The following is a 20,024-nucleotide window of genomic DNA, read 5'->3' as shown; positions in this document are numbered from 1 at the left end:
TTTAGAGCATACTGGTAGACTTACAAAACTAGTGGATAGCTTTACATAAATAATTACATATGCATCTACAGTTAGTCATATCTGTAATAATATTAACAAAATTGGTTGTGGTAAACATGAAACTCTACAGAAGGAGATAGTAAAGCAAGAGTGAGCAGAATGACCTTGGCTGACTATTTAAGCTGAATCTGGAAAGTTCTTATGAGGCATTCCCATAAGCAATTAAAAGCCATACAGAATGTTTTTTCCTATTTCAGTCCTGAATTTGACTTGACTGCTAATACTAAATGATGTGGAAAGTGACCCCATGGATGTTAAAAAAACTTTGTATTTGCAGAAAGTCTATACATGGAATACAACAGTTTTTTCTGATTACATGCAAAACAACTTTTCGATCATATATATGTTTGCCTCTGTCATCTCTGCAAACCTTTAAAAGGACAATACTCACAGTGAAAGAATAAAACCGGGGAGGAAGCTCAGCAAGCCAAAACCACCTGATCTAGCTTGCAACTGAAATTTCCTCTTTTAGGAAATAGATACTTTTCAGACCCAGTAAATCACTAAATGGGTAATTTACCATCTTTCAAAAACCTATTATAAAGCATCTGTACCATGATATAAAATAACAAATGTTGCAGCTGAGATCACAAGCTTTGTAGAAGACTAGTCTTTTCTAACTTTCTCCTAGGTGATCATATTTGCCCTCTGATATAGAGTGAAATTCTCTCCAATGGCTAAGACAGCATCTGTGTTTGAAAGGTCCGCTTAATTTGGAAACTGTTACTTTGTCTACTGTGATGGCACAGCTAGGCTGGCAAATATTTGGCCTCTTAATTTTTTTTCTATGTCTGTTGTGATTTTTATTTGTATTGTCGTTATCATAATAGATGCAAAGAGTAGTGTTAGTATTTTTCATTAGCTCAGACAAGCATCTAGTCATAAAACACAGTCAGGAATGCAACTGTGCTTTTGGGAAATGAAAACAAGTGATCACTGTGTAACCAAAAGAGAAGGATGAAGCAAGTTTCCTATTGGTTTATTGTGTGAAGAAGAAGTGACCACAGATATATGCCAGTCACAGCTATTGTAGCATACATAGAAGACAGCAACAGAAGTTACTGGAGGCCACCTGATTTTCTCTGCCTCAGAATGCAATAGCTTTTTCTAAAGTAGTTCCCTTTCACTTATCTCAGGTGTGGAGATTCGGTCATATATTAGAGGTTATGAGACTGTAGTGTGAGAAATATAGTTCCTTTCCCTTCTTCCATGCTTCTTTCCTTCTTTCATGTGGTGCTTCAGCAACAGCCTGTAGCTGAACAGTAACAAACAAGTCCTCCCCTTCTAACTTCCTCTTTTTCCCGTCTCATCCTCACTCTCCTTAATGCAGTGTCTGTTAGTTTGAAAGCAAGAGAAGCAGGTGGACAAATGTGACTATAGTGTCCTGCTATTAACAACAGAAGTTACTAGCCATGCTACTGTCCACCTCATCGTGTATAATTATAGAAGCATAATCCAACTGAAAGGTTGCCTCAATGGCTTTTGCTACTATTACCTCCAATGACCACTTCTATTAACAGAGAAAACCTAGGGGGACGTTAAGACAATTATATATTGTTGAAGGAATATTTTAGGGAGCATGAGGAATACAGTGGATCGTGTTCTTCCCTGATCCTAGCAGCCTAACATTTTCTTCAGTGACTCTTGAAAACGACATGATACTAAAATTTCTGTAAGGTGTCTTCTCACTTGGCTTTCAAGTGTTTTGCCTCATCTTCATATAGCAATACACATAGCAATCCATATAGCAATTCCATATTATACTGTGCTCCAAACTGGCCAGTCTCATGAACCCAGTCTTTCTAAGTGAAATTTCCTCTTTTCAGGTAAATTTTAGCTCATTAGCCTACCCAAATCTCACTTCGGCCCTAGAAACTGAAATCACTGGACTTTACTTGCATTTTTAAGCTGACCTATACAGAAGCAAGTCTTCCCTAGAGTAATTTTTCCAGAATAAATAGTTGCTACCAAGCAGAGAATTTGGTTCACAGATTCTTGACTGATCATGATTAGGTATGCAATACTTATAAATATGCAAACATGTCAGGTATACTTGAAAAACTAATACACTGTTTCCAGCAATGTATTGAAATCAAGAGAGCTGCAGAATAACATTCACTCTATATAGACAAAATAAATATAGACCTGCTGCAAGCAATGAATTAATTTGTGAAGACCAGTATAGTATCGACAGTGGGTTTTTATACCTTTCGCTGAAGTACAACCAAGCCTCTTACTCATACTTTCATGCTTTAAAGCCTTAATTAATTTCTGTATGCAAAGTTCAAGCAATGAATAATATTAATAGTTGTTTTGCTTCTAAGCCACCAGGAGGCTCTAGAAATCCAACTCTTTGATCTGGCAATGTTTGTGGATTACAGTTCCAGAAGCAACTACAGATTCTTGGCTTGTCAGTTGTTTGCATGCCCAGCTTATTTTAAGAATGAAATATTTGGAGCTTTTACTCTTAATATGAATTGTATTTTCTTAAATTAATTTAGTAGCCAGTAAGATACAGTAAGATACATTTAGAAACACATCAGTTATTAAAAGTTTTAAACATAGTAGAGTCAAAGCCCCAGTCTATATCTTCAACTGAATCTGGAGTTCACATGCTTAATTGTCAAGAATACAAAATAGATTTCTGCCTACAGATATCAAGTGTAATCAATTTTATTAATTAAAAGCAGAGCTTATACCTGGGAAAAACTGACAGAGGGTCACCACCTACCAAAGCCACTGTTCTCTCCACTGCCAGTACCAACTCAGGATCTGATTTTCAATTTGTTTAGGACCTGATTCAATACCTGCAAGTTCAGTAGAAACCTTTCCACTCCATGATGCTCTACTCGGCACTAAGCTGAGTCATGAGACCATTTTTTAATTTGTATGGCCACTATGGTGAATATAGGAGGATTCTCAGTTTTCCAAGGTCTGCAAGGTTAGTTTCAAATTAAATACATATTTTTTGATCCCAACCTGTTTCAGAGAAATGCAAAAATTCTTTTTCGTATAATAGTAAACTGACTGTATTCTATGTAAACATGACAAGATTTTTTGTTTTGTCTGTGTTCATGAGGCCGCTGTTAAGAAAACACAGACTTACTTTAACTAGGTCTACCCCTGATTTCACATACAGCATCTTATGCTGAAGATCTGTTCTAGGTCTGTTTATGAGTAAAACTTACTCTGAAAATTTGGATTATCATTTAATTGTAGTAAAGAGATGCAGTTATATAGTTTTTCCACTTCTTCGGGGCCAAATGCACAAAGACCTTGATTTAAAACATAGCTGAATTTAGGCAAGGTATTTTTCATTGACTATAGCGATCTTTGGATTGAACTCTGAGGTTGTTATTTTCTGTTCAACACAGAAACAGATAAATGTAAAAAGAGGTGGCTTTCATTTCTGGTTGCCTTCCCTACAGCACATGCACTTCTGTTTGTATGACTTACGTTCTTACTGTGCTCATATCTAGCTCTCAAATATTAATAGAGAACAAAGATTTATATTTGATCCCATTCAAATTGATGGAAATTGTCTTTGTTAACAGAATAGGCTCAGTGTCTAGACAGTAATATATCAGGGTAAATCTGCAGATTCAAGTGGTGAATTCATACCTCCTATTTAATAGGAAAATGTTTTTTTTCCCGTGTTATTAATGTACAGAAATAGAAAGCAACTTCTTAATTTAAATTTATTTTTTTGTATATTAAAACAATATGTTTTGCTTTTTTCATCAAGGGTGGACCTGGAGCAGCAGGTGCTAAAGGCGAAAGCGGTGAACCAGGTCCCCAGGTATGATAGTATTGCCTGTAATGTTTGAGCTTGTTTATCTTTAAGAAAATGCACTCGTATCACTTAGCAGAAATCAATCCATGATATGCTTTCCATGGGCAATTGAAGAAAAATAGCTTTTACAATACTGTCCTAATTAAATGTGATAGCTGGGTTGTTCATTTTGAAGTATGAAACCAACAATCTTTGTATAACCGAGACCAATTATCATGCATAGAATGTCATCACTTGAAAACTTGTTTTAATATTGTCACTTCAGGCTCTTTTCCCTGTTGAATTATCATGTGTCAGTGTGCAATTGTGTGACCTTGTACTCTGATGTTATCAGGTCTCCTAAGGTGAGAGAGTTTTAATTTAGTTTGTAATTAAACAGGATACTTTCAAGAAGAAAGGGGCATAGCAAGAACAAGTCTTTATGAATCTGTGCATGGTTTTTTTCTCAGATTATTATTATGTTAGCTCCTGGGCACTGAAACATGTTGAAATCTTTCAGCTTAAACCTAAAAGTAATAGAGGATTCTGAAGAAATAACGATAGGAGTCTCTGGAAAATAATTTTGCCAGATCTCAAGTAGTATCATAGATTTGCTGTATTATTAAATTCCTGTCTTAAAACTGCACAGGGATATTTACAGAACAAAAATAAGACAATTAAACAAAAAAGCACTCTGATCAGTCTTCCAGTTTGGTTACTTACATTTTTAGTAATTTTTTTCATTCCTGCTCGGTATTTTTGAATGGCTAGTCCTTACTATTGCTATTTTCACCTGAAGAAGCTGCATTTGAATGGGGGATGAGAAAACATTCAAACATATTCCCACAGAGTTGTCAGTGAAAGTTACTTGTGTGTTAAAAATGGAATTAAGTTTTTCGATGTAGGGTAATTTGCTCTTCCTCTAATTAAAATTGTGCTGTGTAAAGCTAAGAAAGCATGTAAGCTGTTTACCAGCACAGCTCATGTTTGTTGTATGAGTTAAGAATCTGAAATAAGCACTCAATTTTCATGAAATAATTATCACGTGACAAAAATAGTTTTAGCTTAAAAAGAGGAAAGGTTTTCAAACCACAGGACTGAGATCTACATAGCCATGAAAAGAATGTAAGAAGCTTTGATGTTAAAAGGATCAATTATGCTGTGTATAGAGCAATCTCATGAAAACTAGTGATAAAATTGGTAGTGCTAAGGCCAATTCAGATGCCCATACTCTATTAAAATTAATGGGAATTTAGAAACCAGAATCCATCTCCTGGGAAAAAAATGCATATTTTTGTATATAAATATCTTACTTGTTCTTGAGATGTTTCATTAGCTTTTTGCTGACATGAATATGATTCCAAAAATTACACTCATTAAATTCAGGGTCCTCGTGGTGTTCAAGGTGCCCCTGGTCCAAGTGGAAAACCTGGGAAAAGGGTAAGTAGTTTATGGATCAAACCTGCTCTGGGTAAATAGTTTAAATATATTTAAATATTAAGTGAATCCACTGCATATTGAAGTGTTTTCCCCTTTGGGTTTTTGCAGGGACGTCCTGGAGCTGATGGTGCCAGAGGAATGCCAGGAGAACCTGGTGCAAAGGTAAATCATAATGAGACTGAGGCTTTACTTCAGTCTTGGAGTGGGCTAGAAGGGTTTTATGTGGGTACCACAGTTTCTTTCAGGCAAACCCAAAATTCTTCTCTCAAGTGAAAATATTGAGGTTTCAGGTAGCTGGGTCAGATGCAGGAGCTGAGAATAAATCGTCCATTTAAAATATGGTAATTAATGGTAATAGCTAGTTGGCTGACCTTGAAGTAACTTAATTCTTGGGACATGATTCCTATCCCTCTGAGGCAGTTTCTAGATACAGAGTATCAGTAGAAGTAAAGTCAGTTTTGCAACTGCAAAATGCAGCTAGAATCAAGCTTTTCATTTCAATGTAGACTTCTTTTTATAAATAGCATAATTACAACACAGTGAAAAAGTTGATGTGGCATCTTCTCTTGTTTTGATGCATAGAAGGAAATATTTTGAGTTTGTTTTATGTGCTGCCCTCCATGTGTTTCATTCAATAACAAAAGCGTACATATAACAAAGGGTAGAAATTAACTTTTAGAGGAAAACCACAATTTATTTAGAGTAATATAGAATGCAATAGTCATTTACTAAAACTATGGTTTCTTCTTTCCTAGGGTGACAGAGGATTTGATGGTCTTCCTGGCCTCCCTGGTGATAAAGGTAACAGGGTAAGAAAAACACATATATTTCTATGGTAATGAATGGATACCATGACAGAAATAAAGCACTATTCATTAAGAATAGCACTAAGTACTATATGAAAAGTTAAAACAGAATGTCATGTTTTCATTATACAGAATAATAAATTGTCAGGTAATGTATTCCTCATGAAACATTTGTAGTAACATGAATCAATAGACAACAGTTCTTATATATCTATATGATTTAAAAATATTTTTGTAATTCAGATCACATCTTCAGCTAGGTTTTGCTTTAGTTTTTTTAGAGCGAAACTTTTCTTATTTGCCTGTTGGATTTCGAGTGATTTCTAAAAGAAATAGTAATAGGGAAAGGAAATTAGCTTGAGGTTTCAGTATCAGGAACATGAAAGATTTTAACCTGCTGAGAAGCTCACTAAAAAATATAGTTGAATATTTGAATTACAAACTGAATTGTTTAGTATGCCTTATTCAAAAAAATGCACTTTAAAGGTCTGAGTCAGTTCAGATGAGTTAGGAAAAGGTGAAGTATTATTTAAAACAACTAAAGTACTTTGTCTTTATGTCGTATCAACCTGTAGGATGACACTGCATCTTTCCCTACAAAGTGTAGAAATAATCACAGCAGGGGGGTTCTGCTTTAAATTATACCCTTGATGTAGATGCTTGTAACCGCATATTTTACTGAATGTACCTCCCTTACCGTAGTCCTGGTAAGAGCAATGCGCTATAAAAGAGACAGTGAATGGAAACAGAAGCATTGCCATGTGCGCTTATGCTTTACAACTAAGGAATGAATATAGCGCTCACACTTCAATGGGCTTGCACAATTGCTACGCTTCCAGAAAATCTCAGCCGTGTTGGCTACTGGTCCCTAATGTAGCTCTTTGTAGTAGCATCTAAGGATACTCCTTTGAGTTCTGTTTGCAATTGGAAAAAACTTCTAGTGTCATGCAGAAATGTCTCGATCCTCTTCCACCGTGTTTTGCTTGAAAGAGTGTAAAACAATCAGTGCATCATAGCTGAAATCCGGCTTGATCTGCAGGTGCCCGCCAGAGGGGGCTAGACATTAAGCTCTTGCCATTGCTTCACTCTGAAGCCTTGAGCAGAAAGTGGTTCAGAATCAGGGTATATGTGTCTGCTTTTCAACCTGTAATACTGGAAATCTGTCTGTGGGACATCCCCAGTCATAAAGAAATTATTATTTTTTTGCAAATATTCTATTTGTTTCCTATTTTCTAAACGAATAAAAAAAATCCAGAATAGAACATTAATTTTGGATTGACATTTGCAAAACTGTAGTGAAAATAATGACTTCTTTTCATCATTTCTTGCATCACACTATTCTCTTGTTTCTATGGAAATCTTCTGTAAAAGTACGAACTATGATCTTTCTGAAAGCAGCTCAATTCAAAGCCAGATCAGGTAGCTGGAGCTCTTCAGACTCATATAATGACAGCATATAATCATAGAACCATAGAATAGTTGAGGTTGGAAGGGACCTTCAAGATCATCTAGTTCCAATCTCCCTGCCATGGGTAGGAACATCCCACTACATCAGGCTGCCCAAGGCCCCATTCAATCTGGCCTTGAACACCTCCAGGGATGGGGCAGCCACAGCTTCCTTGGGCAATCATAAAGTAAATATGAATTTCAACTCAGCTTGCAGTGAAGAGCACAGAAAGAAAAGACAAGAGAAATATGTTTCCTGTTGTAGTTGTATTTTAACCGTAAGAGAGCTGATGTTGAAACCCCGTAACTTTAGAGTAGAAGTTTTAGGACTGCTTCTAGAATTAGTCATATTTGAACTGTGAGTTGCAAATTGGATATTTCTCTGACGTTATGCCTCTATAAAACACAAGCTATCAGGCAAGGATCAGTGGACAAAATTCTCTGTCTCCCAATATAGGGAATATGAGACCATGTGGTGTAATGTTCCTTTTAACATCAGTATCTCTGACACTGAAGTTTTCTTATTTAGATTTACTAGATGCATAACCCTTCTCCAGTATAAAAGTCAGCCAGACAGTACATACTAAAAGAAAAGGGCTAAGGAGAAAGAAATCCAGGTTTTAGATGAACATTTAAAGGAAAGAATTAGAAAATTGATGAACTGAGGATGTTGATAATGATAGGAAGTTTTGTTCTTACTGTATGACAGTACCTGGCCACTGAATGCAAGCTCCTAATTTAACTCTTAAGTTCCATGTGTTTGCAAGACAAGAAAGGTGGCTCTTGAGGGGATGAATGATTCCAGTATTTGAAAGCTTAAGTCTATCTTCACCCAGCTAGTGAATGGAAACCAGAGCACAGATCATGTGTCTCATGTCATTTTCAGGAGTGTCATTTAGCATGTAGAAAAACACATGCTTTACCAGCAGATGACATGGAGTAGTTTCAAAACTTAGCAAAATATAGAAAGTGCTGTATTTATTTATGTTAAGGATATGAAAGTGCAGTTCATAGAACTTCATTCTCTCCATACTGACTCCAACTTTTAGAGGACTGAAAGGCGGGAGAATGAAGTCCTGACATCCCTAATATTACATAGCTCTAGGGTAAGAGCAAGTTACCTAAAATTCCCTAGGAAAGCTTGAAAGAGTGAAGAATGGAGCTACTAAACAGTGACTGCATATATTTCTGCTAGGATCCACAGCAGTGGTCAAGCCCTTGGAGACACTGATAAAATTAAGGAAACCAGCATGAATACTTGGTTTCTGTCCAGTGCCAGAAGGAAGTCACAGTCTAAAAACCCGCTGCCCAGAAAAGTCAGTCACTGGTGTTGGAGCTATGCAGCACAGTAGTTCTCTTTAGAAATGAGGAAAGAAAAATAAATCCTAAAAGTATGGTCCAGATTCTACTGAGACTCTGCATATATAGACTTGAAAAGCCCCAACCTCTGAGGAGAAGTGTGGAAGTCTGGCTGCCTTCCAGAGCCTCAAACATATCAGTCCCAAGGCTCTCAATGGTCGGTGCATGGTTCTGAAAGCTGGTATTGCACTTCACTATGTATATTCCAGGGCCCAGCAATTCGATTATTAACTTCTGACCCATGTACACGTGCCTTATTTTACTGGCAGTAGTACATGTAAGGTGCTGGCGAGACAAAGAAAAAATGTGGATAGAACTGCCTTTTGTAGCACTAGCTTTTGTATGTTCTTGGGCTCAGAATAGTTATAGAGTGAAATTTTACAAGCACAAATAGTTCATTTTTTCAGTACCGTTCCTTTGTTTTTATATTAACATAATAAAAGACAGTAATGTAATAGTGTCTTTAGGTACTAATGTAATAAAAGTATCATTGTGTCAAGACATGCTTCCACACATCAGACTTCAGTTAGCTCATTTGTTTTCATTTCCCTTCACATCCATTATTGTTTCCACCAACAGATGTATTATTTTAATGGCTTCTATTATTCTATAGGGAGACCGTGGCCCACAGGGACCTCCTGGTTTACCTGGTGAAGATGGATCAAGAGTAAGTTACTATTTACACGTTAAAATTTAGAGCGAATCCTCATGTAATGGGAATACGGTCATGACAAATGTTCTTTTTTTCTGAAACTTCTATTGTACAAAACCAGGGAGAAGATGGGGAAGTTGGACCAAGAGGCCTCCCAGGTGAAGCTGTAAGCAATGCTTTCTTATTCTTCTGGTTCTGTTACAAACAAAAGTCAGTATATTTTTTTTTTTTCCTTTCTATCAGACTATTCTGAATTCCAGTTAGAAAAATGACTGCATGTGTGTTTATAGAAGATACTCATCCTGGTTGAAAAGCCAGATATTTTTTTATTATTATTGGGGATGAAACACTGCTTACAGGATTAGAATTAAGTTATGAATAGATACAGCCAAATTTACACAACTTCTACAATCACAAAGGCTATTTCTTATCCTACTGTGTAATATCAGTCACTGTAATCCTTGATGCATGAGAATATAACCAAGCATTTGTTGCTTTGAAAATGTTTTCCAGACATGTATTTATGACTTCTCCTCTTTCTTCATACTACTGTGCTTCTGCTTCATTGTGTATATTTACGCTTGTTTCACATAGAGAATTTTCACTGCTGTCAGTTGGAATTCTGCAGGTGCTGTCACTGCAGAGCAGAGTTCTGCATTGCAGGCAAGAAATCAAGCCTCAGAAAGGGGAATTTTACCCTAAATGTATGATATACTGCTGCCTACTTGCGAGGTAGGAAGAACTCACTACAGAATCAGAGTGTTAGTAATCGTACATGAAGAGACTTAGAGCTTAGTCCTGCCTGCTTCATCAGTGTGACATGAATGACTCAAGTTATTAAAGCATAATATTCATTTACATAGTATAAAGCCAAAAGATTATGTTCTAGAAAAAATCTTTCTCAGCTTTTTTAGGAGAATACTCTTTTGTCTTTTGTGGAAATTTTTAGGGGTAAGAGGAACAAGTCTGATTTTGGTTTCCAGAATGCCTTGTATTTATCATAATAAAATTATTAGTAATTTTTAATGACTTATTGGATTTCTACTTCAGATAAAAGTACTGCTTTACACTTAGAGTAGTAGCATCAAGTATGACAGATGATCATGTTTTCTAAAGGCAGAAATACACACGTACATGCCACTATTCAGGTCAGACCTTCAGGCCAAGAAACAGCTGAAACTTCAGTGAAAGATGCTGTGCCAGTGTTCTGCACCAGGAAATATAAAAACTTGTCTCCTACTGTTCTCTGAAATGACTGTGCAGCAGCTAAATCAAAGCTTGCCCTACCACTGACATCCTGTTCAGACATATGGTGGCCCTCAGGAGAATTTATCAGTGAATTTTTATCTTTCTTCCTTTGTTTCTCCCTCAACCCCCATGCTGCCTTCCCTTCATCCTTCCTACTCCTTATGATGTTCCTTGCCCAGTCCTGCTCCTGGGCCTCTCTTTATTTAGAAAGCATGATGCAGGTAATGATAAGTATTTCTCCTCTTCCAGGGTCCACGGGGATTACTGGGCCCCAGAGGTACACCTGGTCCCCCTGGACAACCTGTACGTATGAACTGTTTTGTACTTGCAACATCCAGAAGAAACATGGAAGTCCACTGAAAGTTGCTAATGTTTGTATTGTTTGTTGTAGGGCATTGCAGGTGTTGATGGACCTCCAGGCCCAAAAGGAAACATGGTGAGTAAATAAGCTGGGAATTTAAAAAGGAGTGGATTCTAAAAAACTTTTCCACATTCTCTCCACTGTGCCATCTCCTCCATTTAATTAAACTTTGCTGTCAAAATATTCAGATTCATGATGATATTACAAAGAAAAGAGAAGTACTCTATTACTTAGTCATCCAAAGGCCATACTTTCTCTCAAGATCTTTTAGCACTGTGGACTCCAGTGCTTAGGTCCTATGTGCGGGCTGTTATTCTTTATTAGAAAAAGGCCGTGATATTCATTAGCATGAAAAAATACCATACTGGATAGGAAGTTAGTGGTAGACTTTAAAGAAGGAGGAACAAAAATGAGTTTATATTCTTTTTAGTACTGACAGTGAAGATCTGTAGTGCAGAAATGCAAACCTAATGCCCTGGTATTTTTCTGCATGGCAGGGTCCTCAAGGGGAACCAGGACCTCCTGGTCAGCAAGGAATTCCAGGCCCACAAGTAAGTATAAAATAATTCTTGAGAAATACAATGTAATGTGTAGCAAATGTTTAATAAATGGAAGTTACTGAAAGGTTAGCTTTTCATGTGCAAAACTGATAAAGCTTCGAGGATTTTATAAATAACACAGCAAATGTGCCGAGGGCAGTGGGAGCAGAGTTTTCAAGTAAGCTTTCAGAGGGATTTTTCATTCAGGAGAAAAATGACTCATTCAGTGTTCCTGGAATGCAGCAGGAATGGCCACACCTGGAGGAGGGTTCTGAATAGGATCTTGTTACAGACCTACTGCCAGAATAGTGGCTTTTGCAAAAGGCTCACACAAAACTCCTAAACTAACTCATAACAGGGAAAAAACTTCACATATTTGCTAGTGTGTTTAAACAGATTAATGAGGGACCTTTAGTAGGGTGAATGTATGTATATTGTTCTCCCTGTTTCTCACACTGGTTTCTTTTTAATAGGGTCTTCCTGGTCCACAAGGTCCTATTGGACCTCCTGGTGAAAAAGTAAGTTACAACATTATTCTGGTATTTCACAGTCAGTTCTGTGCCTCAGCCTTGCTTATGTACTTAAGGGCTTTGCTATGTTTTACAGAATAGTAACCTAATATCTAAAAATTAGGCGATCTTCCTGAAATCATCAGGTAAATGAATAACTAATGGAGGTCTGACTTTCCTCTTATGTACGCTTTTTGCAAGCATGATTTCCTCCCTTCATTTTAGATTAATTTTCTGTTATTACAGTCAGAGTCCCATCTACAATATTAAACATATGTTAATTAATTTCACAGCAAGCTGTGAAAATTATTTTTATCGATCTCCTTTTTATAACAAACTTTTACCTACTCAAGTCTGATTCCATTCTCTTTTATCAAGGATTATATTTTAACATAACGCTGCAGTGCAACTGACATATTGTAGTTACTTGGTCTTGCTTTCCTGATCTGTTTGTACATTTTCTTGTGGTTTCAAACATGTCTTCTGTTAATTTAAAAAATGTCACTGGTGAATTTTATGCTAATTTTACTTTTCTCTCCTTCTTGCCGAATTCCTGCTGTATTGATGTTTTTTGATTTTGCTCTTCACTGATTAGAATCTACTTCAGGAGAAATTGAAGGAGATTTTAGAAACAATATACATGTTTTTCACCTGCCTTGTGACTAAGAAGTATTATTCTAGCAAAATGGGCTGGGTCCACAATATATGCTTTCCAGAGGCTTTCACAAAGATATACCATGACTTCCAGCTATGAGGGCTGGAGTTCTGTAACATGTACTCTTTGCCTCATGATCTTGTTGGTATCTTTCAGAGGGTGAATCCTTTTATCCCGCAATTCTAAATAATAGTTAATTTTGTACAGTGGAGAATTCTTCCCCATCTTGTGTTATGTGTGTATATGTTCATAGGGAAATTCCGGAAGTTTGTTCTCAGGCAAGTATCTCATTGAAAAATATGGGTAATTTGTATTGGGTGAAGATTGTAAGAACTGGCCTTGCACTTATATATTGTATCATAGTATCTTTCTGCATTTAGTTGTTATATTTTTGGTTTACCCCTAATATATCCATATCAAGGGGTTTAGCTATAACTACACTCCATAACATTATCTCTTACAGTTAAATATATTCCTTTTCCTTTCCTGTTTTTTTTTATCATTCTTACTTTTTTTATAGCTACTCTACAAGTGGGTGTGTTCGCCAGTGGTTCTAACAGAGATTAAAATACTAGAAGTATTTGAGGTAGTTTGTTGGTTTAGGACATACCAGTCCTCAGCAAAGGTGATCCTCCATCATCCTAGCAAATGACAGAATGTTCACTGTTGTTCTTAAGATGTCTCTCTGTTCCTGCATTTAGGGACCTCAAGGCAAGCCTGGCCTTCCTGGCCTTCCTGGTTCTGATGGGCCTCCTGTAAGTACCCAAACATTTGTTGAATGTTTAAATACTTTTACCAAGTAATAAATATTTCTGGGTACCTGTTTTGCAGAAAGAAAATGGAGAGTAAAAGCCATGGTAATTCTAGCTGGCAACATTATAAAATCTATCTAAAATCCCCATACCATTTGAGCTGTTAAACTAAGAGAATTACATTTTTGATGCAGCGGTTAAAAATGGCTGTGGGCTTTTAAAATGTGGTCCCAGGTGATGAAATGGATCTGAAAATCTGTGTGGATGTGTAAATAAACTAACTGACATGCAAAGGGTCAGATACTGTTTCACTGTAATCCTACTATATCAGTATGGCAAAGCAAATAATCTGTAAAAACTGTTTTCTGAGGAAACAGAAAATAGGCTAGATTGTTCTCTGCTTCCTGACCTAAGGTGCATATTCCATATTTGAGCTTCTTTCACTGGGACAGGCCTAGGCCAGACTTTAGAATCTTGTGGTCCTGAACAAATTCAGTGCAGCTATGAGGATGCATTCACTAACATTAACAGATTGTGTAACCACTTGAGTAGCATTGCTTACAGTTCTGGCATTATTTGTTCATAATGACATGCATCTACATTAGTTTTCTTGCATAAAAAACATCAGCTTCTTATACCTTCAAGAACCAGTAGACAGTCAGTGTGACTTCTCAGACCATGCCTGTCCTCCCTATGACATTTTCCTTTACAATTTTTCTTTTAGTTCAAATCTACCTTTATTAAACCTGATTTGCAGTAGAGTTTTGCTAGGATAAGAACAACAGAACTGACTGCAGGAGTTTCACTGCATAGATGTTTGTATTACAAATACAGAACTGCACCCAGGGCTCTCACAATCTCTTTATTACCCGCAGAAGTACCATTTTCATGGAGAATGTGATATATGCAATGATAGTCAAGCTGGAAGTCTGTATCTCAAATCACTGTATAAACATTTTAGCTTTCCCCCTTATCCTTTTCTGCGTGCTGGGAACAATAATTATTTCCCAACATAAGCATTATTTTTAAATCTGCATCTTGTTAAGCCTTAAAAGCAGGGGTGAAATGCTGTGAGAAAGAATCAGGTGTTAGCACAGGTCTGTACCTGATATACATCCCTACTGTGGTGAGTTGAACCCAGTCAGTAGCTAAGCACCAATGCAGTCACTCATTCAGTCACTCCTCTAAAGGCAGGAAAACTCACGGGTTCAGGGAACAACAGCTTGATAAATAGTGCAAAGCTATGCACACAAGCAAAGGAAAATAAGGAATTTATTCACTGCTTCAAGTCTGCAGGCAGATGGCTAGCCACTTGCTGGAAAGTTTGGCTTCAGCACACATCAGGGTTACTTGGGAAGAGAAACACCATAAGTGTGAATGTCTGCTCCTTCCTTCTCCTTTCTCTGAGCTTTTATTGCTAAGTACGACATCATATGGTATGGATTATCTCTCTGGTTAGTTTGGGACAGCTGTCCTGGCTGTGTCCTGTGTCCCCTCCCAGCTTCTTGCCTACCTCCAGCCTGCTTACTGAGGGGTTAGAATGGGACAAAAAGAAAACTTCCACCTGTACAAGCAACATTCAGCACTAGCCAAAATGCTGGTGTGTTATCAACAGTCAAAAATCTAAAACACAGCACCATATGGGCTTCTGTGAAGAAGTTGGTGTTAATTTTGAAAGAAAGAAAAATAACAGATTGGTTAATGTCTTGAGCACTGCAGTATTGGCATCAGTGATGCAGAACAAAGATGAAGACGTAAATGTATTTAGTTTTAAAAGCAAGTCACAGTTTAAAATAAAGACCATGAATGTTATAACTAGATCAGCTTTCTATTGGCTTCTGCAGTAAGTTTCATTATCTTTTAAGTAGTTTTAGGAATGTCTTCATGCTCTAATATTAACCTCCCTCTTTGTTTCAAAGTCAAATTTGAGAGAAAGTCAGTTTTTTAAGAAAACCCTCTTACTGCTGAAACATTAACTAAACAGAAAGGATGATCGGGATATTCCTGAAAATATTGACATTAACATGGCTACTGTCCAGGTTTTCCTTTGTCACATGAATTAAATAGGTATCAAAAGGAAAATCTTTCCTCAAAATTGCGTGCATGTGTTTTAATACAGAAGCAGGGTGATTAATGACTTGATATTCAAGTGTTTTTATATTTTAAATTGTGTTTTTATAATAAAATGTCACTACCGAAAAATGAGTATTTTCTAAATCAGATCCCTTTCTCTTAAATCAGGGTCATCCTGGCAAAGAGGGTCAGTCTGGAGACAAAGGGGCATTGGTGAGTTTTAAAACTTTTCAATTTATTTACATAGCTTTCAAGAAAACCTTTGGAAGTTTTTCAGCTTTGTGACACATTTGATACTCAAAGAAACTGTTTAGGAAGATAATGGAAAATCCATGACACATTCAAAACATGTATGTACAGATAAATTTATTTATTATAGTCTAAATATTATAGAATTTCAAAATAACACAGAGATTACTCTTTTAAAACTGATTGTGAGTTTACAGAATGACAATCAATAAGAGTTGCATTCATTTCATGTAGATAACTTGCAAATAGTTTGAGTTTACAATTCTATTTTATGGAGTACCCACTAGAGTTCTTCAGAACCTTGGGGTTCTTTAAGATTTACAAATGCATGTGTATGTATAGTGTTTTTTCAATCACCTTCAAGTCAGTGGCAGTGAAAAGTAATCTATTTATCTCTTTATGAAGCACTGAAGAGTCTTTGGACTCTTTAATAAAGTGTTCTGCTTGCTCAATATTTGTCCTTATTTATTCATAATAACGCCCTTTATAGCATCTGGAATCAGTTTCAGCTGCAGTACTAATGTCAGTGGTAGTACTAAAAGGTTCTATTCTGGATAAGTCGGATGAATGAATGAATTGGGCATTTCAGAAAGTACGCTTCCACTGACACCAGCGTATTACTACTTCTCAAAAATGTTATCTGTTAGAGGCTTGTGGATTTGATCTTGATTTTTTTAAGAAAATAAAGCTTACACAGAACATTTATGTTCTGAAACATGGTGTATGACCATCTGTCAATTGTTCCTTGTGCCTTTTGAATTTATTGATCAATTTTAGCCAAATTTGATAGAAAATTTTATTTCTCAGAGATGTTAACAGTCTAACAGCTTTGTGAAAAGACACAGCTGAAAGGGGAAAAACATCATTAGGGAAAGTTTTGTTATCTGTCCATCTTAGACATTGGACAGTCAACAAAGCAGCTCAATCTCAGCCACGGAAATGTATGTTTCCAGGCTTCCTTGCTTCTAGTGTTTACAGAACTCAGTTACTTTAGACATTGCCATTGGATTGCATGATATCAAAGTTATCTATCTTTAAAATGCTCAGCAAACAGTAAAGAATAGCATCCAGGCACCAGTCAGAATTGATAGCACTGTAAGCCTCCTGGCTTTCGGGTTTGGAATCTCTTCTTTTTAAAAAGCTATGGTTTTATTGTCATCATTACTTTGATTTCTACTTCTGACTTGTGTCATCATCATAATTGACATACACAATTTCTTCACCACCACTGTTTCCTAATTGATGTCTTTTGCTTGTCTTTGCTTGTTTGTTACATTAACCAATTACTACTGTTTCAGGTAATTTATATTGTGGATAGATGTTTCACAAATATAGAAGTAGAACCAAGTCCATGATTCTATAGTTTTATAGTGACATTGAAGGGTACTTCGCGATGCCATGGCTTTTCGTAGTGGCTGGCGGCCCAGTATTATTTTGATGTCTCACACGAGACTGCTGCATTATAGTGAAAGAACAAGGATTAGACTCCAAAGAGAACTGCTTGCTAACCAAGTACTGTACAAACAAAGATTCTTTACTCCAATATATTTTAGGGGCCTCCAGGTCCTCAGGGTCCAATTGGCTATCCAGGTCCTCGTGGTGTAAAGGTAAGATTTAATTACTGTATTCCTCCTCCTTCCCACTTTATGAATATATGCATGTTGGTAATTATTTGTATTCTTTCTTTAGGGAGCTGATGGTGTGCGTGGTCTCAAGGGGTCCAAAGGTGAAAAGGTAAATCTGACTGCACATTTTCCTTTTTCTGTGTTCATTATTTCACTGCAACAGCTTCTGTTTACTTGACTGCAGCATGTTCTCCTTTGCACTGATGGGTTTATTTTTGCCTTACCCTAAGGTCATACTAAGCCCAATTCATAAATCAATGACCTCCATGGTTATCTGCACTGGTACAAAGTGAATAGAAAAACGTCAGTTATTAGAATGGGTTTGAATCTTAAGTAACTTCTCTCTAAGGTGTTCTTGAGTAGAGAATTAGACATCCCTCTGTTGTTAACAGCAGGGTGGATACTGAGAAGCTTGTGCATCAGAGGGATTTGTGGTGACAGTACTGTGTTTTTTGGTTTTTTTTTTTTTTGTATAGAGCTATAGGCTAGTTTTCTTATATTTTTATGTATTTTCCCATGGCTTTCTAGGTTGCAGGTGTTTTTGTCCCAGATCTTTGGCTTTGCCAAAGTGATAGGTAGCTCCAGTCCACACAAAGAAAGCTTTTACATCCCCCTGATACCATTAATTCTGTATTTAGAGCTCTTACTAGAGCAAAACCCCACTACTGCAGTCTCTACTGACTTCTGATGGTCTGCAGTGGCTGAAACTGCAGCCAGTATTGGTTTAAATTCCTACTTTCCTCAGCGTTCAGAATAAGAGACAGATAACAAACTTCATCAGTCATACCTCCTGACCACAAAGGCAAATTCAGCCTTGTGGCTCTGGTGACTATTGCATATATATAGCTATTTCTAAAGCAGAAGACTCTCTTTTGCCAAAAAGCCTTGATTTCAGCTCTAGAGATCTCTTTCAGGCTCAGATGCCAAGAGCTGTTGTACATGTTCAGGCTTTCCTGAACCACAGTTTGTCTAGTCTGCGTACTCTAATTTTAGAGTGGCTTATTAAATCTAAGCTGAAAAAGAATGTATTTAATACCTGTGGAGGCTGGACAGTTCAAAAATCCAGCTTTTTCTTATGTCTTATTGAGTGATTAATATCCAGCTAGGACGAAATACAGGACTCATGTATAAATAGGCTTAATATATGTTTGTATATATGTGTATATATCAATGAATACTGGTCAGCATAATTTCCACAGTATTTCTGTGTTCCTAAAAATTGATCTCACAGTTGCCTCAAGACACTGAGCTCTACTGAACAACTCAAAAGGTCACACAAAGATCTTTCACAGATTGCTCTCACAGTGTATTAAAGGTCTGTTACACAGGCCTGTTTTATTGAAACTATTCTGATGCCATTACATGAGGGAAAGCACTGTAAGAGACATAAAAAATAAACTGGTCATTCAGGAAAGCCTCTGTAGATCTGGAATGGCCCCAGGAACATCAAAGGAGGTCCATTTCTGTACTGACTAGTGAATGTGGCTGGAACTCTTCAGCTATTTTATTTTTTGTTAACAGCAGAAGAGGAAATAGAGCATTCAGCTCTCTCCTCCTATATGGAATAAAATCAACTTCTGTTAGATCTCGGTAGCTGGAACCTCACTGTGAAAGCTGAAGAAGAGTTTCAATTCATTTGGCAGCCATTTGGTCGATAGTTGGCATGTGATTAGTCCTTGCTGATATGTTGCAGAGTGTTATCATAATTATTACTGCCCATGGTCACAACTTAGCAACTTTTACAACTAAAGCTTTTTTTTTGTCCATTCTGCATTCTTACCTTTCTCTCCTCTCTCTAAATTTTAAGAAAGACCACCCTGAATTTACAATTCCTGCAATATAAGATGACCATATAAAGCTTAGTTTCATCATCTGGAAAGGATGGGAAAATTGCTTTTAGAATGGGCCTTAGTACAGTTTTTTTTCAATTAATAACAATGGTTACCTCATCTTTTTCTTACATGAATGCATACTATTTGCTTCTTTGATTTATTTTTTATATATAATTTTAATGTCTCCTCACCTCTTTTGAGCTGTTCAGCACTAGAAAATCTGTTTCTGTCACGTTTTGTAGGATTATTTGTTACATGCAGCATGATTGCTTATGAAGAGAGTCACAATGGCTTTAGCTTTGCAATCTGTCTCAGTTGCTGATCAGGAAGATGATAAAGCTTTTGTAGGCCCAGGGATGCAAAATACAAACTTCCTTTTCAAAGTGAGGATGAAATAGAAAGCCATTCTTGGTTTTCTTCAGTAACATGGAGCACAGCATCACTGCTTCCTGGATTTATTAACAGTCCAAATATTATTTAGATCCTAAGTCAGCAATAATACTTGAGCATATAAAAAACCGACATGATGGTAAAATATGTTACTATATGCTTATTCATCACAAAGGTCTTTTCTCCCAGGATGTAACTAAGCATCAGGTCAAAATGCATTCAATAATCTTTGTTGTCTTGAACAGTTATTCTATGA

The 20,024-nt window shown here is 36.7% G+C and overlaps 1 protein-coding gene across 1 annotated transcript in view; it reads left to right on the top strand.

Annotated features, from left to right (window-relative positions):
• COL11A1 (collagen type XI alpha 1 chain) overlaps positions 1–20,024 on the top strand; it is a 151,442-nt gene that overhangs the window by 59,744 nt on the left and 71,674 nt on the right. The window contains exons 16-29 of the mRNA XM_069862238.1: positions 3,806–3,859; positions 5,219–5,272; positions 5,381–5,434; positions 6,028–6,081; positions 9,497–9,550; positions 9,657–9,701; positions 11,033–11,086; positions 11,175–11,219; positions 11,642–11,695; positions 12,157–12,201; positions 13,549–13,602; positions 15,841–15,885; positions 17,475–17,528; positions 17,611–17,655. Coding sequence (XP_069718339.1) covers positions 3,806–3,859; positions 5,219–5,272; positions 5,381–5,434; positions 6,028–6,081; positions 9,497–9,550; positions 9,657–9,701; positions 11,033–11,086; positions 11,175–11,219; positions 11,642–11,695; positions 12,157–12,201; positions 13,549–13,602; positions 15,841–15,885; positions 17,475–17,528; positions 17,611–17,655 — 711 coding nt within the window. The remainder of the gene's footprint in view (positions 1–3,805; positions 3,860–5,218; positions 5,273–5,380; positions 5,435–6,027; positions 6,082–9,496; positions 9,551–9,656; positions 9,702–11,032; positions 11,087–11,174; positions 11,220–11,641; positions 11,696–12,156; positions 12,202–13,548; positions 13,603–15,840; positions 15,886–17,474; positions 17,529–17,610; positions 17,656–20,024) is intronic.

This window comes from Phaenicophaeus curvirostris, chromosome 8 (genome assembly GCF_032191515.1).
Source record: "Phaenicophaeus curvirostris isolate KB17595 chromosome 8, BPBGC_Pcur_1.0, whole genome shotgun sequence".
Taxonomy (NCBI): domain Eukaryota; kingdom Metazoa; phylum Chordata; class Aves; order Cuculiformes; family Cuculidae; genus Phaenicophaeus; species Phaenicophaeus curvirostris.
Note: the sequence above shows the minus strand (reverse complement) of the source record. Positions and strands in the feature narration are given on the sequence as shown.